The following is a 16,161-nucleotide window of genomic DNA, read 5'->3' as shown; positions in this document are numbered from 1 at the left end:
GAAGGAAGGAAGGAAGGAAGGAAGGAAGAGCCAGTTGTTCTACTGCACAGTCCTAGAATTTAAGGGAATACCTTTACATAACTACCTCTGAGAAAGGAAATATATGAGACAACCAGCCCACATTATCAACAATAACATTTTAAAAAACATGGCTATCATTGGCCTACAGCCAAGCCTATTTTTGTGACTTAAAGAGGTCCAACAATAGTTAGTTAAATTTGAAAACCTGTAATTAACATAACCAGAACCACTACTATGAAAATATTGGGAGATTTGGAGATGAATCTGATGTTAAAAAAAAGATTAAGATTTTTGAAGATGTTTAAAATACTGATAAATTTTATTCTTTCTAGTAAAATTGTAGTGCAAAATTTCCAGGTATAAAATCTCTATTGCCATGCTTCTTTCTAGGAGACTAAAGACTGTATGCTTAAAACATCTAGCCCATGTATGTGTTTATAGTAGTACCTGAAAAATTCTTTTGCAGTTACCATGAAACTCCATACTTAGTCCAATGTTGCTTGTTTTACTTGAACTTGAGAATTCACTCAACAAAGCCGTTAGAATGGAACAGGCCAGAGTTTGCTTAAAAAAAGAAAAAGAAGACAAATGTTTTGTGTAGGGTCACTTGTAACAAATATTTTAATTAGCTTGTTAGAAAATTTCTATATTTCATATGTTTATATATATTCCATATATATCTTACTTCTCTACTCAAACATAATATGAATAAAACACTATTATAGTTTCTCCTCAGTCATTTCTTTTCTAATGTCCTGTTGAATAAGTATTCAATAATTCAATTCCCCACGTTTTGATGTGACTATAATATACCCCAAACAAGTTAAGAGATAAAATAATTGTCACAAATCTTCAAAATATTACATAAGTCATACATATTTAGTGACCCTAAGATAACAAATGAAGTTTTTCTTTCCCCAAAACTCTACTCTCCATATCCATAACTTCAAAACCATTGGCTTTATTCACAGACTATTTGGAGCCAAGGTGACAAAGATGGACAGAGTGGTACGAATTGCTGAAAGGTCAGGCATACTGGCAAGTGTCCACGGTTTAAACAGAAATATGCACACTACCTCTGAACAACCGAAAGATTAAAGTCAAGATGATACTATTTATGCAAGCTTATAGAACAGCTGAACGCATTGCCATCCACCCAACAACTGCAACATCTTTGTTCTGAAATGCTTCTGATGTCAGTACCTTGACCCTACAGATGCTCATTATCTCAGCAAATATACATTTAAAACAAAATTTTATTTGCCTCAAATCACAAACAGTTAAAGCAAAGATGCTGCATTGTGAATTTTTAGAGATGTTACACATACTATAAATAAATTTCAAAACCTCCTCCCCAATTAAGTACCTACCATGTACAAAGCTCTGGCTATATATACAATGATTAAAAAATAAATTCACCAAAAATCACTTTATGTTGGAGTTGAAATTTCTTAAGAGATAATCTAATCCAACTCCCTTAATTTTAACAGATGAAAAATCTAGAAATAGATTACTTTTAATTTTAGTTTTTTAAATCTAATATAAATCTGTGAAAACAGAAGCCATTCCCTAATATTACTGTTCAAAGGATATCTAAACAAGTCATTTCCCAAAAGAAGAAAATCAAACTTTCAACAATTCTATTTAAAAAAAGAATCACTAATAGTAGGAGGAATGTAAACTAAAGCAATTCTGAGGTTCTACTTCATACCCCTTAGATGGGCAAATATAACCAAAAAAGGAAAGGAAAGGAACTACTAGAGGGACTGAGGTGGCCCAGGAACACTAATACATTGTTGCTGAAACTAGGAATTTATTGGTCCCACTTTACTGGAAAGCAATCTGGAACCATATCCAAAAGTCACCTGCACAGACTCTGGACTAAAGTAATACCTTAAAAAGGAACGTACACCAAAATAACTGAAAAGAGAAAAAAAGAAAAAAAAAAAACCCTGAAGAATTTTGATCACATGTAAAACCCAGTGGAACTTCTCGTTGGCTACAGGAAGGGGGTGGAAGGAGGGAAGGAAAGAACATGAATCATGTAACCATGGAAAAACATTCTAAATTAATTAAATAAACTTAATAAAAAAAAAAAGAATTTTGATCAACCAAAATTCCATAAGACTGATGAAGATGCTACCAGCCACCAGATACAGAAGTATTAGACTACATATGTAGAATAAGACTTTTTTTGGACATGGCCAAGATGAGACTTTATTTTGCTTAATTATGCATACCTTCATAATTATTTATAAATAAACAAGAGTTTTGTTTGTTGGGGAGAGGTTATGGTTAGTAAAGAAAATAAATGTTCATCAAAAAATTAAACTTAAAAAACACTAAGCATACTAAAATAACTTAATCATTCTTTGGCTCAAAAAATAATTCAGAATTGTATTCAATCCATTCATTCACTCAGAGACCTTTATAAATAACTGTATGTACTGGTAGAATCCAGAAGCAGTAGGATATGAAATATATTGGAATAGTGTCAATCAACCTGATACCTCTATTGCCATGTAACAAAATTCATTTAAAAATGCTAGTAACATCAACAAGATATTTTTCAATGTGTATAAATATAAAACACCAACTGCACACAGGTTAGAGAAGGCTAGACAACAGAAATTCCTTTGAAAAAAATACTGGAAGGGTAGTTGACCACAAATTCAATGTAAGCCAGTATGTCATGGTTGGTAAAAGACCTAATGCAATCTCAATCATTCTAATATAGTATGCAATATAGAAATATGGTATACAAATAAAGGAATGCAATAATTCCATTGTGCTTTGTATTGGTCAAAGTGTATTTGGAAATAATGATTTTAATAATATCTGCCACACCTTGAGAACTGCTTAAGTTCAAAAAAGATGAGCAGAATGATAACAGGTCTGAAAAGCATGTCAGAATGATGAACAGATGCTGAAGGAACTAGAAATATTTCCTGGGAGATGAAAAAGATTAGAGTGGATGTTGGTTTCAAATATCTGAAGAGCTGTCAGGTAGATGAAGGATTTGATTCATTGGGTAGCTATAATGGGCATAAATTAGCTGAGACCTTGATCAAATAACCTGGCTAGGTCTTAGGATTCTAACTGGCAAAAATGAAGTGGTAGGACTTCTGAGGTCTCTTCTACCTCTAAACTGATGATACTATGAACTAATGGACAAAAGGTACAGAAAATGAGGCTTCAGTTTAATATAAGGAAAAACAATTTAAAAGCTATGGAAATATTTCAAGTAAAGGCTAAATGATTTCCCATCAAGGCTACTAAAGGAAGTTTGTACTGTGAGAAAGGCTGGCTTTTTTTCAGCAACAATTCTTTATTTTAGGTTCCACAAAAATTTTATTGGTATCTGAAGCTGGAGTAGCCAGTCAGGAATGAACTCCTGGAGGACAAAGAGAGAAACCCAAAGGGTCAAGTGACCTTTGGACAGATAATACAAGTAAGTCTCTTCTTTACCCTGAATGTGTTGCCAACCTGTTGCTTCAGCAAACACAAAATGTTTAGATTCCTGACTTGTGAATGAAGCATTAAGCTCTTTTTTTCTACCCAGTCAATTAAGTTCTTGAAGGGCTTATGATTACAGTGACATAGGAATCCACAAGAAAAATGACACCCTCTTCATTTCAGATCCTAACGGGGTTTGTGATTTTTGTTAGTACAGGCCCTTCCCCTGCAAATGTAGATCACGAGCCCTCTCTGGCTCAGTAAATGGTTTTCAACAAGAATTGCTAGGATTGAAAAATAAATTGCCATTTGACCAGCCTAACAATAAGTCTCTGTGAGCCTGGCTAGTTTGATCTACAGACAACAGAAATAGAGACCTCACAGGGAGGCTCTCCCAAGCAAGCACTCCATGAACTCTGGATCAAGCAGAGCAGCAGGATTTCATGGTCAAGTGATGAGGACAATGCAGAGATTACTAACAGTGACAAGAGAAAAAGAATCTTTTTTGAATATTTCAAAATAGAGAATTTAATTTAAATTTTTAAAAACTGACTGAAAAAGTTATTGATATAATTGATATATAATTATATAATGTAAAAAACAGAGTTATTAGCTTTGTTTCCTGAATCTGTCTGACTAATTTATACTACCTTTAGTATGTGAAAGGTAATAATGTCTCTTTGATCTGGCATAATGGTAACTTAAGCATTTCATTAAATTTTTAGATAGTTTTTTTCCTTTAAAAATTTTAATCCTCCTAATGGTAATTTACCAAAATTATACACTCATCTGCCTTCTTAAATAAAATAGACTGAATGTGATTTAGCTTTTCTTTGATGACTTCAGGTCACCATTGTGATTGGTAAATTGTTAACTCTATGCCCATAACTGTGTGGATATAGAAAAACCCCTAGCCTGAATCAAAATTTATTTTATAAGAACCATCTGATGAACATTAATTTTACACAAAAAGAAATCCAAGCTAGCAAAAGTCATGAAATACTCCACATTACTAATTAATTTTTTATTTGACAATCTTTATTTAATTAATTAATTTGGAGTATTTTCCCGTGGTTACATGATTCATGTTCTTTCCCTCCCTTCCTCTCACCCACCTCCTGTAGCCAACAAGCAATTTCACTGGGTTTTACATGTGTCAATGATCAAGACCTAGTTCCACAGTATTAATATCTGCATTAGGGTGATTGTTTAAGAGTTTACATCCCCAATCATATCCCTATTGACTCATGTGATCAAGCAGTTGTTTTTTGTCTGTTTCTACTCCCACAGTTCTTTCTTTGGATGTGAATAGTGGTTGTTTTTTTTCACAAGTCCCTCAGAATTGTCCTAAATCATTGCATAGCTATTAGTAGAGAAGTTCATTACATTCAACTGTACCCCTATCAGTCTCTGTGTATAATGTTCTCCTAGTTCTGCTCCTTTCACTCTGCATCAATTCCTGGAGGTTGTTCCAGTTCACATGGAATTCCTCCAGTTCATTATTCCTTTCAGCAAAATAGTATTCCCTCAACAACATATACCACAATTTGTCCAGCCATTCTCGAGTCAAAGGGCATCCCCTCATTTTCTAATTTTTTGCCACCACAAAAAGTGAGGCTATAAATATTTTTTTTAAAAGATTTTTCTTTATTTTAAACCCTTAACTTCTGTGTATTGACTTATAGGTGGAAGAGTGGTAAGGGTAGGCAATGGGGGTCAAGTGACTTGCCCAGGGTCACACAGCTGGGAAGTGTCTGAGGCCGGATTTGAACCTAGGACCTCCCGTCTCTAGGCATGGCTCTCAATCCACTGAGCTACCCAGCTGCCCCCTATAAATATTTTTGTACATGTCTTTTTCCTTATCTCTTTGTGGCACAAACCCAACAGTGGGTGGCTGAATCAAAAGGCCAACAGTCTTTTGAAGTCCTTTGAGCATAATTCCAAACTGCCATCCAGAATGGTTGGATCAATTCACAACTCCACCAGCAATGCATTAATGTCCCAATTTTGCCACATCCCCACCAACATTCATTACTTTCCTTTTCTGTCATTTTAGCCAATCTGCTACATGTGAGGTGGTACCTCTGAGTTGTTTTGATTTGCATTTCTCTAATTATAAGAGATTTAAAACACTTTTTCATGTGCTTATTGATAGTTTTGATTTCTTTATCTGGAAATTGCCTATTCATGTCCCTTGCCTATTTATCAATTGGGGAATGGCTTGATATTTTGTACAATTGATTTAGCTCCTTGTAAATTAGAGTAATGAGACCTTTGTCAGGTTTTTGTTATAAAGATTTTTTCCCAATTTGTTACTTCCGTTCTAATTTTGATTGCACTGGTTTTTTTATACAAAAACTTTTGAATTTAATGTAATTAAAATTCTTTAGTTTACATTTTGTAATATTTTCTATGTCTTACTTAGTCTTAAAATCTTTCCTTTCCCATAGATCTGACAGGTAAACTATTCTATCCACATTATTAATTAGAGAAACAAAACAACACTAAAGTGCCACCTTAAACCCATCAGATTGGCAAAGTTGATTAAAAGAATTACAAATGCTGGAAGGGCAATAAGGCCTATAAATTAGTTTAGTCATTCTGTAAAGCAGTTTAGCACTATGCCCCAAAAGCAATACCACTACTAGGTCTATAGCCCAGAAATCAAATAAAACAGAAAAGGACCCAAATGTTTAGAGCAGCTCTTTTTTACTATGACAAAGAGCTGGAAAACTAAAGAGGAGGTACCTAAGTACCTCTCAAGAGGCAAGTAGTTGCACAAATAATGATAGATAAATGTAATAGAATACTATAATACTATTGTAGTATAATAAATACTGATGGAGATGATATCAGAGGAATCTGAGAAGACTACAAGAACTTACTCAGAGTAAAGTAAGCAGAACCAGGAGAAGAATTTATATAATCACAAAAAACATTGTAAAACAAACTACTTTGAGAAAACTTAGGATCTCTGATCAACAGAATGACCAACCAGGATTCCAATGGCTGATGATAAAGAATACCTCCTCATTGAGAGGTGTTAAGAATAAATATACATATTTTCAGACATGGCCAATGTGAGAATTTTTTTCACTTGACTATGCATATTAATTGCAATATCCCCTATATCTCAGCAGGGGAGAGAGTAGGGAGGAAAAACAAATTTGTTCACTTAAAACAAATTAAAAATAAAAATGAAGCTAATCTTTAATTCATAAAAAAATTTGGCATGGATTGAAAACTAGAAAACCAAGTCTGTTCAAATGTATTAGTTCATTTTGGCACAGTCCAATTCTAAATAAGAGTTTACGAAGAAAACTTTCATGAGAAAAGTGCATGACCTTTAATAGTACAAGGACCTTCTGATTAACAAGAGATCAGTATAGACCTGACTCTGACAATAACTAGCCATGTGGACTTGAATACGTCATTTAACCTCTTTGAATCTTTTTTTATGCACAAAATAGGAATAAGAATTTGTCATGTGCCAACTTTAGAGGTTGTTATCCAGATCACATGAGATAATATATCTGCATAGGAGCAAAACAATTTGCTACCTGAGTTGTTTTAAAATATACTCATATTTCTATATCTTTAATATCCCGGTGTTAGTTTCTAGTAAAGTCATTAACTTCATACCATCGAGAAAATATTTCATGGACATTGTTTGTCTCACTCTCCAACAATTTCATTAGTTCTGTCATAAGAATAACATACTCAAACACCGACTCCAGCTGACAAAATAAAATACTCTTGTTCAGAGAGAAGATTGTCTCTTATAATAGCCTGGCTCTCATCCCAAGAGCTTTATTACCAAGAATAAACTTTATGAAAGGTTGCCATACATAAAGCAGACTTTCAGCTGCTCCTCTAAGCAAACATCAATGAGACTTGTGATAAGAGAGATTAGTCCACACAGGCCAGCACGATCCATAGACAATTGAATTTCCCACCTACTTTCTTCCTATCATAGGAAAAGGAATACTTTTTAAAGAGCTTGAGAAGTAAGTCTATTTCTACTGAAAAACAATAAATGAAAATGATGTGTTAGAATTGTGAAATTAAATGCCCTTTTAGCCTATTTCTTTAGAAATAAGTTTAAAGATTACTTTAAAAAAATCTGTGTGCCACATTTCAACAAAACATGACAAATATGAAGATATTAATAATTCTACAATCATGACTATTTCCTTAAATCAGTGTGTAATGAAAAAATAAGTCTCATAATATTATTGTGCTCATGAAATTCTATTCCTGAGGAAAAAAATGTTTCAATTAAAGTGAACATGTTTTGACAATTAGAAATAATTCATTAAGGTGTCTGTCTTCTAATATTACTTGTCAAATCAACGGCTAAAATTATATTGTAAATAAGAAAATTAATTTGGCTCAATGGTGAATTTCAAAACATTCACAAACTAACTTTCATTATGAACAAAAGTTTTAGCATTCAGTTCTAAATTTTAAACATCTATTCATAGGGGTGCATCAAGGTTGATTCAAGACATTTTACTTTGTTACAGATTACAAACTAATATAAAAGTTTTAAGTCAATCTGGTTCAGAGGAATGGGAGTCAGAAACCAAGTCTGCTAGAAACAAAAAAGGAAATGCAAAGGATAGGCTGAGAATTCATCATGAGGGGACTTGGGCCCACCAAAGCCTTGTGCAAGGTGCCAAACATTTAAGGATATCATCAGCAATTAATATTGTCCTCAAGGAAATTCCAATCCAATTGGGGAAATAATACAAATAAAATAAAACCAAATAAAACCAAATTTAACATCTTTTTCAACAAATTAGATGAGGGCACAGAAGATGTAGGCTTACCAAATAAAACACTGATATGGACATGGCAGAGAGTGTCAATGCAATAGAAATAAGATCAAGAGGCTAGCAAAACTAAAACAATGGACCAGATCACAGGAGATCAAATTTCAGGGTATTAACATAGTCTTACACTTGTGTTCAAAATAATCAACAATCAACTATACTACACTACAAGAAATCTGGAAAATGTAGACACAAGGGAATTTTTAGCAGACCATAGGCTCGATATGACATGTTAGCTAAAAAACAAAACAGCTAAATTTTTAATGCTACATTAATAAAAGTATTATGTCTTGAATGAGAGGCATTATACAGATGTTCATGATTCATACGCAATCTTTTTCCTTCTTTGTACAAAAAAAAGTTGATTTAAGTTGATAATAACAATAATACTGTAAAAAAGATATTATAGTCTATCTTGTCTTTTAATCAATCAGCAAGTATTTACAACTTATTACCAAGTTCTCTGCTAGGAATGGAGGATACAAAAATAAAAATGCAACGGTTCCAACCTTCAATTAATTTATAGTTTTATCAGGGGAGGCAGCATGTATACATATAAAGTATATACTAATAATTAAAAAATAATTTTAGTGGGGGGCACTAGCCATTAAGGGGATCAGGAAAGGTCTTGTACCCCAAATTGGGATCTAAGCACAACATTTTATGAAAGATACTGACAAGTTGGATGACATCCAAAATAGTGATCAAGATAATAATAACAACTACCATTTATATTTATATATGATTCATTCCTGAATCAGCTGTCTGGGTCCAGTTCAGTTAGTGAGTCAGTCCCCTGATATGTTAGAGCAAAGATCAAAAGTAACATAAAACTAGAAGAATAAGAAAAAGGTAGGACATGAAACTGAAGCAACTCAAGCCTAAACCTTTCAAAAATAAATTACGGATAACAAAAAAATGGGAAATTATAGTAGAAAGGACAATGGCATTGATTTAATAATAATTTCATATAACTTCACAGATGTCAATTGCCCAAAGAAACAACAACAAAAAAATAAAACAAAAAAGCACCTTAGTCAGCAAATACTTGACTTACAAGGGGAATGGACAGATATACAAGTCAAAGGCAACACTGGTTTAGAATATGAACTTATTGATAAAATCTTATGAAGTTAGAAGATTATGAAGATAGCCTCATAAAGCAGGGAAAGAGTGGATAAAACAAATTTAAAGAAAGATTAGAGAAGTTCTTAACCCCAGTTCACAAATCCCTAAGGGGTCTATGAATAACTATACCCAACAGGATAGAATGTTTTCTCAGTTATCTCTGCCATTCTTTTCAAAGAACAACTCTATCAGCCAAATCAAAACTTTCAAGCTAAGTACATCTGAATATGTTTAAAAAACAAACAAACAAGCAAACAAGCAAAAAATTCCACCAGATAGCCACTGAAACTATCTTTTGCCAGAGGTTACATTCTCCAAGGGAATAGGGGTAAAAAATTCTTAAATGTTTGCTCATCCCTAATGGAAACAAAAGAACTCTTTAATATTTTGGCTGCTATTTCCTTGGTGCCAACAAGCTGTTGGAGATAGGCATTTTTCATTCATGTCAGTCATACCACCTGGGAAGGTTAACAACTAAAAAGGCAATCTATATAGTCACTACAACTGAAGATCAACTGATTAATTTCTTTACCAAACCCTGTTTATCAAGAACATTAGCTGAATTGGCCTACTTTATTTTACAAACTATAAAAAAAAACCAAACAAAATTGCCCTTAAGCAAAATCTTGAGGAAATAATACTTTCATTTTTAATTTCAAGGCTAATAACAGCCTCATAAAGACCCTAGTTACATTCACTAAGTCTTTATTTTATACTCCTTTTATTCCCTCTGACTTTGCTAATGAGTACCCTTTATTTATATATTATATGAATTGAGATTAAACACTAACAAAAGTTCCTGTAAATAACCAGTTTCCATTATACTTTAGTCTTTCAAAAAATTAACATAATCAAGTATAAATTAAAGGATTATTAAAAATTAAAACAAAAGTATGATTATACAATTTCTTAAGAAACAAAAAATTCCAATTTTGTAATAATGATTTGTTAAGAAAGGAGTCAAGAAGAGAACATGCTGGGGGAAAGGCTACCTAATCTATGACATTAGGGAACTCAATTAAACACTCAGATTCTATTTCCTCATCTGTAAAATAAAAAGTTTGGACTAACTGGTTTCTAATATCTCCTCCTGCTCTAGAGTTCTATGTCTATATCTCATTTTCATCTAAAAAAATTCAACATGGAAAATATTAAAGATTCCATTAATTTTCCTTGCACATAAGATAAAGTCATAGTCACACAGGCAACTAATATTTTAAGAAATAAATCTTTTGCTTCATGTGAACTAATTACATGATTCCATATATCACTAAACTGTCATGGACAATTGTACAAAATGTAATCAACACATTTAAAGACTGACAACTGGTGAACTTTAAGGTTAAACCTAAATAGTACTAAATACATAACAGGCTCAAGCAGTATATGGTGGGACTACAGGAAAATAAAGGTGATGTATATGCCTCCCACCATGTGTCTTATTTTGTTCAAGTACATTAACAGGTATGGTCTAGAATGAAAGTTTGAGAAGTCATCATTTTATAAATCTCTGCCTAATAAGATAAAACAAAATGCCATATACAGTTCAGAAAAAATGACCAAATAATGGACAAAAGAGAGGGAAAAAAAATGGGTATTAAAAAAGAGCAAGCTCTATACCAATTTTATCTTCATCCTAATTTCTAACCACATTTCCTTTAAACTTACTAGAAAGTCAAATGTTATTCAATTTTCTCCCCCAAATTAAAGTTAAATACCTAAACTTCCCTTCCACAACACTGGAGTGATACAAGTTCTTTTCCCCTTCCCCCAAATATAAGTTGTAAAAGTAGAGATTCAAACTGTAGGAGATGCCATTTAATATATCCTCGGTTCCACTTGCAACATAGATGAAGCTATGCAATAGGAGGCATGTTTGCCCTTAGAAATTTCAGTTGAAGCCAGGCCCAGAGATGGAAGGTTCTAAATTCAATTCTGGCCTCAGACACTTTCTAGCTGTGTGACCCTGGACAAGTTACTTAACCCCCATTGCCTAGCCCTTATCCCTCTTTTGCCTTAGAACCTATTGGTTCTAAGACAGAAGGTAAGGGTTTTAAAACAAATCTGTTGAAAGGAAGAAGAACACATTACAGACATATATACAAAATCCTCCTTCACATAATTCTATACAGTAAGTTGGCAAGCACATTTATTAAGATAATCTTTATCTTTTACAAAAGTAGTATTTTGTATTTTTCTTAAGAACTATTTGCTTCATAAATTTTTCTGATCTTTAATAAATTGTTTTAACTACATGATTTCTAAAGATTTAGTGCACTATGTTTTTGTAGGTAAGATTTTTTAATAAGATTGCAGATTAGTTTTAGTTTTTGATAAATCAAAAGATCTAACCTTTTGGGACAAGAATTCACTGTTCAATAAAAATTGGAAAATGGTATGGCAGAAACTGGCATTAACCAACATCTCACATTATATCCCAAGATAAGGTTAATATGGGTACCCAATCTAAAATATAAAGAGTGCTAAAGTAAACAAATTTGAGGAGCATTGGATTGTCTACTTATCAGATTAATGAATAAGAGAATACTTGTCCAAGCAAAAGATAAGAGTATTATAAAATGGAAAATGTTGATTATATTGAAATTTAAAAGTTTTTATACAAACTAATGCAGCAAAGATTAGAAGGAAAGCAGAAAACTAGGGGAAAAATTTTTTAGTAGGTATAGTTGAAAAAGGACTAATTTCTTAACTATACAGAGAACTGAGTCAAATATGTGGTCAAAGGATCTAAACAGGCAGTTTTCAGATGATGAAATCAAAGCCATATACAGTCACTTGAAAAAAATGTTTTAAATCACTTTTGGTTAGAGAATTGCAAATTAAAATAACTGTGAGGTATCATCTCATAGCTATTAAGATTGGCTAATATAACAGAAAAGGAAAATGATAAATGTTGGAAGGGATGTAGGAAAACCGGGACACTGATACACTGTTGGTAGAGTTGCAATCTGATCCAATCCTTCTGAAGAATAATTTGGAATGGTGCTCAATGGATTCTAAAGTTGTGCATACCCTTTGATCCATCAATACCATTAGTAGGTCCTATATCAAAGAGATTTTCAACAGGAGCAGGGCGGGGGAGGGCCTACTTATCCATACAAAAATATTTATTGTAGTTCTTTTTGTGGTAGCAAAGAATTGGAAATCAGGGGGTTGTCCATTGCTTGGGGAATGGCTAAACAAATTGTGGTATGATAGTGACAGAATGCTACTTAAGAAATAATAAGCAGTCTGATTTCAGAGAAATACTGAAAGACTTATATGAACTGGTACAAAATAAAGTTAAGGAGAACTGGAAGAACATTGTACACAGTGACAGCAATATTTTTTAATGAACAATTGTGAATGACGTAGTGAGTCTTAGCAAAATGACCTACTTATTCTCAGCAATACAGTGATCCAAGTCAATCCCGGAGACTCATGATGAAAAATGCCATCTGCCCTCTAAGAAAGAACTGGGGTCTGAATGTAGATTGAAACACAATAGATTTCATTTCTTTCTTATTCCTTTTTTAAAATTTGACAACTTTTCCACAAAACTGTTTTTAATATGGAAAACTGTTTTTTATGATTATGCATGTAAAATCTGTATCAGACTGCTTATTGTCTCAGGTAGGGAAGAAGGTAGGGAAGTTCAGAAGGGAGAGAGTTTAGAATTTATAAAATTATAAAAAAAATTTTTTAATGAATGTTAAAAAAAAAGTGTTTCTGCATGTAACAGAGGAAAAAATAAAATATTAAAAAAGGTCTCAAATTAGAAGTACACATATTTTCCTTCATTTTAAGTTTAAAAATTTGTATTTTTTAATTTTCTTTTCCCATTTCCTCTACCTCAACTGAACTATTAAAAAAATTTTTTAAAAGAAAGCCCTCATGGCATGCATGCATAATCCTGCAAACTAATTTCCCACACTGACCATGTCCAAACATGTCTGCCTATCTCTGCATGTTAAGTTCATTCCCTCCCACCTCTTGAGTGAGTAGGTATTATGTTTCAGTTTTAGTCCTCTGGGATTCATGGTTTGTCATTATTCTGATCAGAATTCTCAAGTCTTTCACAGTTTTCTTCTTCTTTATAATATCATTGTCATTGTATCAGAACAAAGAGATCTTCCTGATTGCTCTGAAAACCAATCTTGTAATTTTTTACAGCACAATAATATTCTATTTTATTCCTAAATCATAATTTATGTGGTTATTGTCTATTAGATAGGCATCCTGGCTTTGTTTCCAGTTTTTGCTACTATGAAATGAACTGCTTTATTTTTGTACATATGGGTCATTTCCTTTTTTATTTCTTTAGGACATAAGCCTACTTACAGTACTACTGGATAAGATAATGTAGCAATCTTTTAGGCATAGTTCCAAATTGTTTTTCCAGAATGGCTGGACATTCACAATTCCATTAAAAGTACATTAGTATGCAACTAACAACAATTTGGAAATAGGGGGTGAAGGGGAAAGTAGGAGCATGAATCATGTAACCATGTTAAAAATGAATATTAATAAATGTTTAAGAAAAAAAAGAACATTAGTATGCCTGTTTTCATATAACTCCACTACTGCATCTCCAGGCAAATGTTCTTTTCACTGTGAACCACAGAGAAAATTTGAAAAACTACTCTCAAATGAATTTCTCACTTTAAGCATAGGTAATCTTAAAACACATCTGTCTTCAAAAAGTTTTCCAGCTAAACAGTAGGCAACAGATGGTTCACCATAGTTCAATGCTTGAAATAGAAAAGGAAATCAGTACTTGACTGGTCAATCTAGGACATCTTATACAAAATAGATGCACAACTATCAGAAAAGTCATAAACAAATTTATATTATGTCTCTATTTCTCTAAAGTAAACAAAGCTTTCATATGCTCACCTCGATTCTATTTTGAAATACAATTTATAACTATTAAACTTTATAAAATGTAGTGAGAATTTTGTTGTTTAGTCATTTTAGTTGTGTTTGACTCTTCATGACAATCATTTGGTGTTTTCTTGGCAAAGCTACTGAAGTAGTTTGCCACTTTTCCCTTCTCCAGGTCACTTTACAGATGAGGAAACTGAGGCAAGCAGGTTTAAGTGACTTGTCTATAGAGTCACAAAGGTAGTGTCTGCGGTGTGTAATTAGAAATCTTGAACCCTTGAATTACGTTATCCAGCACCCCACTCTCCTCCTCCTGACGTAGGCAGGATATAAATTCTCCCTTTTTCCATCTAGCGATCTCTTTCTTCCTGTTGCAGCTTTGGTGGAGCAGGCCTTTTTGAGCAGGCAGTGTAGCTTGGGCACGTGGTTTTATTTTATTAAGAGAATTACCTTTTTATTCCTTTACTTCTAGTGATTATTAAAAAAACTTATAAAATATAGTATTTGAAGTTATTATATATTAATTTTTAATTTTACATTAATGGCAAACACAAAGGGATACAAATTCTCAAAATTTCTACTCAGCCTCTCAGTAAAGAGATTAAGCTTGCCCTGTGCTAACTATCATAATTTATAAGTTGGTTATGTTTACAAGATCTATTGGAGAGACTAATCTTCCAAAGGATATCGGGGGGATTGTAAAATTGGAATGTTACCCTAAAAATTACAATGCCCAGCAAAACTAAGATTTCCAGGAGCTTACTCACTTCCTGTTGTTACATGCTGACATAGACAGGAGATAAATTGGGTGGGGTTCTGTGTCTAGCTCTCTTTCCTTCCTGTGGTGGCTTTGGTGGAACAGAGCCATTTTGAGCAGGTAGAAAACTTAGTCACGTTGTTCAATTTTTGTCAGATAATAAACTTATTTAACTTTTACATTTATGGTGACCAGAAGTGGGGTTCAAAAACCCTTAATTCTCTGAGTAGATTAGTTTGAAAAGAAACCAAGTTTCTCCTGCCATGGTTTTTTGCGGGCCCCCTCCCCCAACTCTGAACTCTCTTCAGAGGTGACACCTGTTGTTGCTGATCCGGTCTCCTGATGCTAACTCCCCAGGTGGTCCCAGTCGCCTGTTTCTGCTGCTCCTGCTGTTACTGTTCCTGCTGCTGATTGGAGACTCTCTCCAGAGGCTTGGAAAATTGAATCCTTCCCTTACACTTACAATACTGAGTGCTTGCTCGCTTGCTTGCCTTGTAAATCTGGGTTTGTTTCCCTTAGACCAGGGGTCGGCAACCTTTTTGGCCGTGAGAGCCATAAACGCCACATTTTTTAAAATGTAATTTCGTGAGAGCCGTACAGTGCTCACAGTGAGCTCCTGTAACAGTGCCTGAAAAAAAAATTGACTTTATGGCTCCTACAGAAAGAGCCATATCTGGCCCTCAAAAGAGCCAGATGTGGCTTGAGAGCCATACATTGCCGACCCCTGCCTTAGACGATAATTAGCCTCTTAAAGGGCTTTTACCCTGTCCACATGGCAGGGGAAACAAGCTGCTGCTCCCGCATGGGGGAAGGGGAAGGAAGGTTACTCTTCCAAACAGTTAGTTGAATTGCAAGCATGGCTCATTCTATGAAAGAACAGTATATTACCTATCTCAAACAAACTCCCAACTTTAGGATGTTTTTTCTTCCTACCATTCCTGGGTGCACTGGTCCTTGCAATTAGCTTATCTCCCTACACCCCCTCGCCATTCTGGTCTGCCTAGTCTCTACAATACATCTAATATGGGATTCCTCCACACTATGTTCAGCGCGGAATTCTCCCTCACTATGGGAGATCCC

General features: G+C 33.7%; 1 protein-coding gene across 1 annotated transcript in view; it reads right to left on the bottom strand.

The window, feature by feature from the left end:
* The window catches only part of XPO4 (exportin 4), a 137,465-nt gene that overhangs the window by 69,752 nt on the left and 51,552 nt on the right, over nt 1-16,161 (bottom strand). The window contains exon 5 of the mRNA XM_044668972.1: nt 469-585. Within this exon, the coding sequence (XP_044524907.1) occupies nt 469-585 (117 nt within the window). The remainder of the gene's footprint in view (nt 1-468; nt 586-16,161) is intronic.

This window comes from Gracilinanus agilis, chromosome 3 (assembly GCF_016433145.1).
Source record: "Gracilinanus agilis isolate LMUSP501 chromosome 3, AgileGrace, whole genome shotgun sequence".
NCBI lineage: Eukaryota > Metazoa > Chordata > Mammalia > Didelphimorphia > Didelphidae > Gracilinanus > Gracilinanus agilis.
Note: the sequence above shows the minus strand (reverse complement) of the source record. Positions and strands in the feature narration are given on the sequence as shown.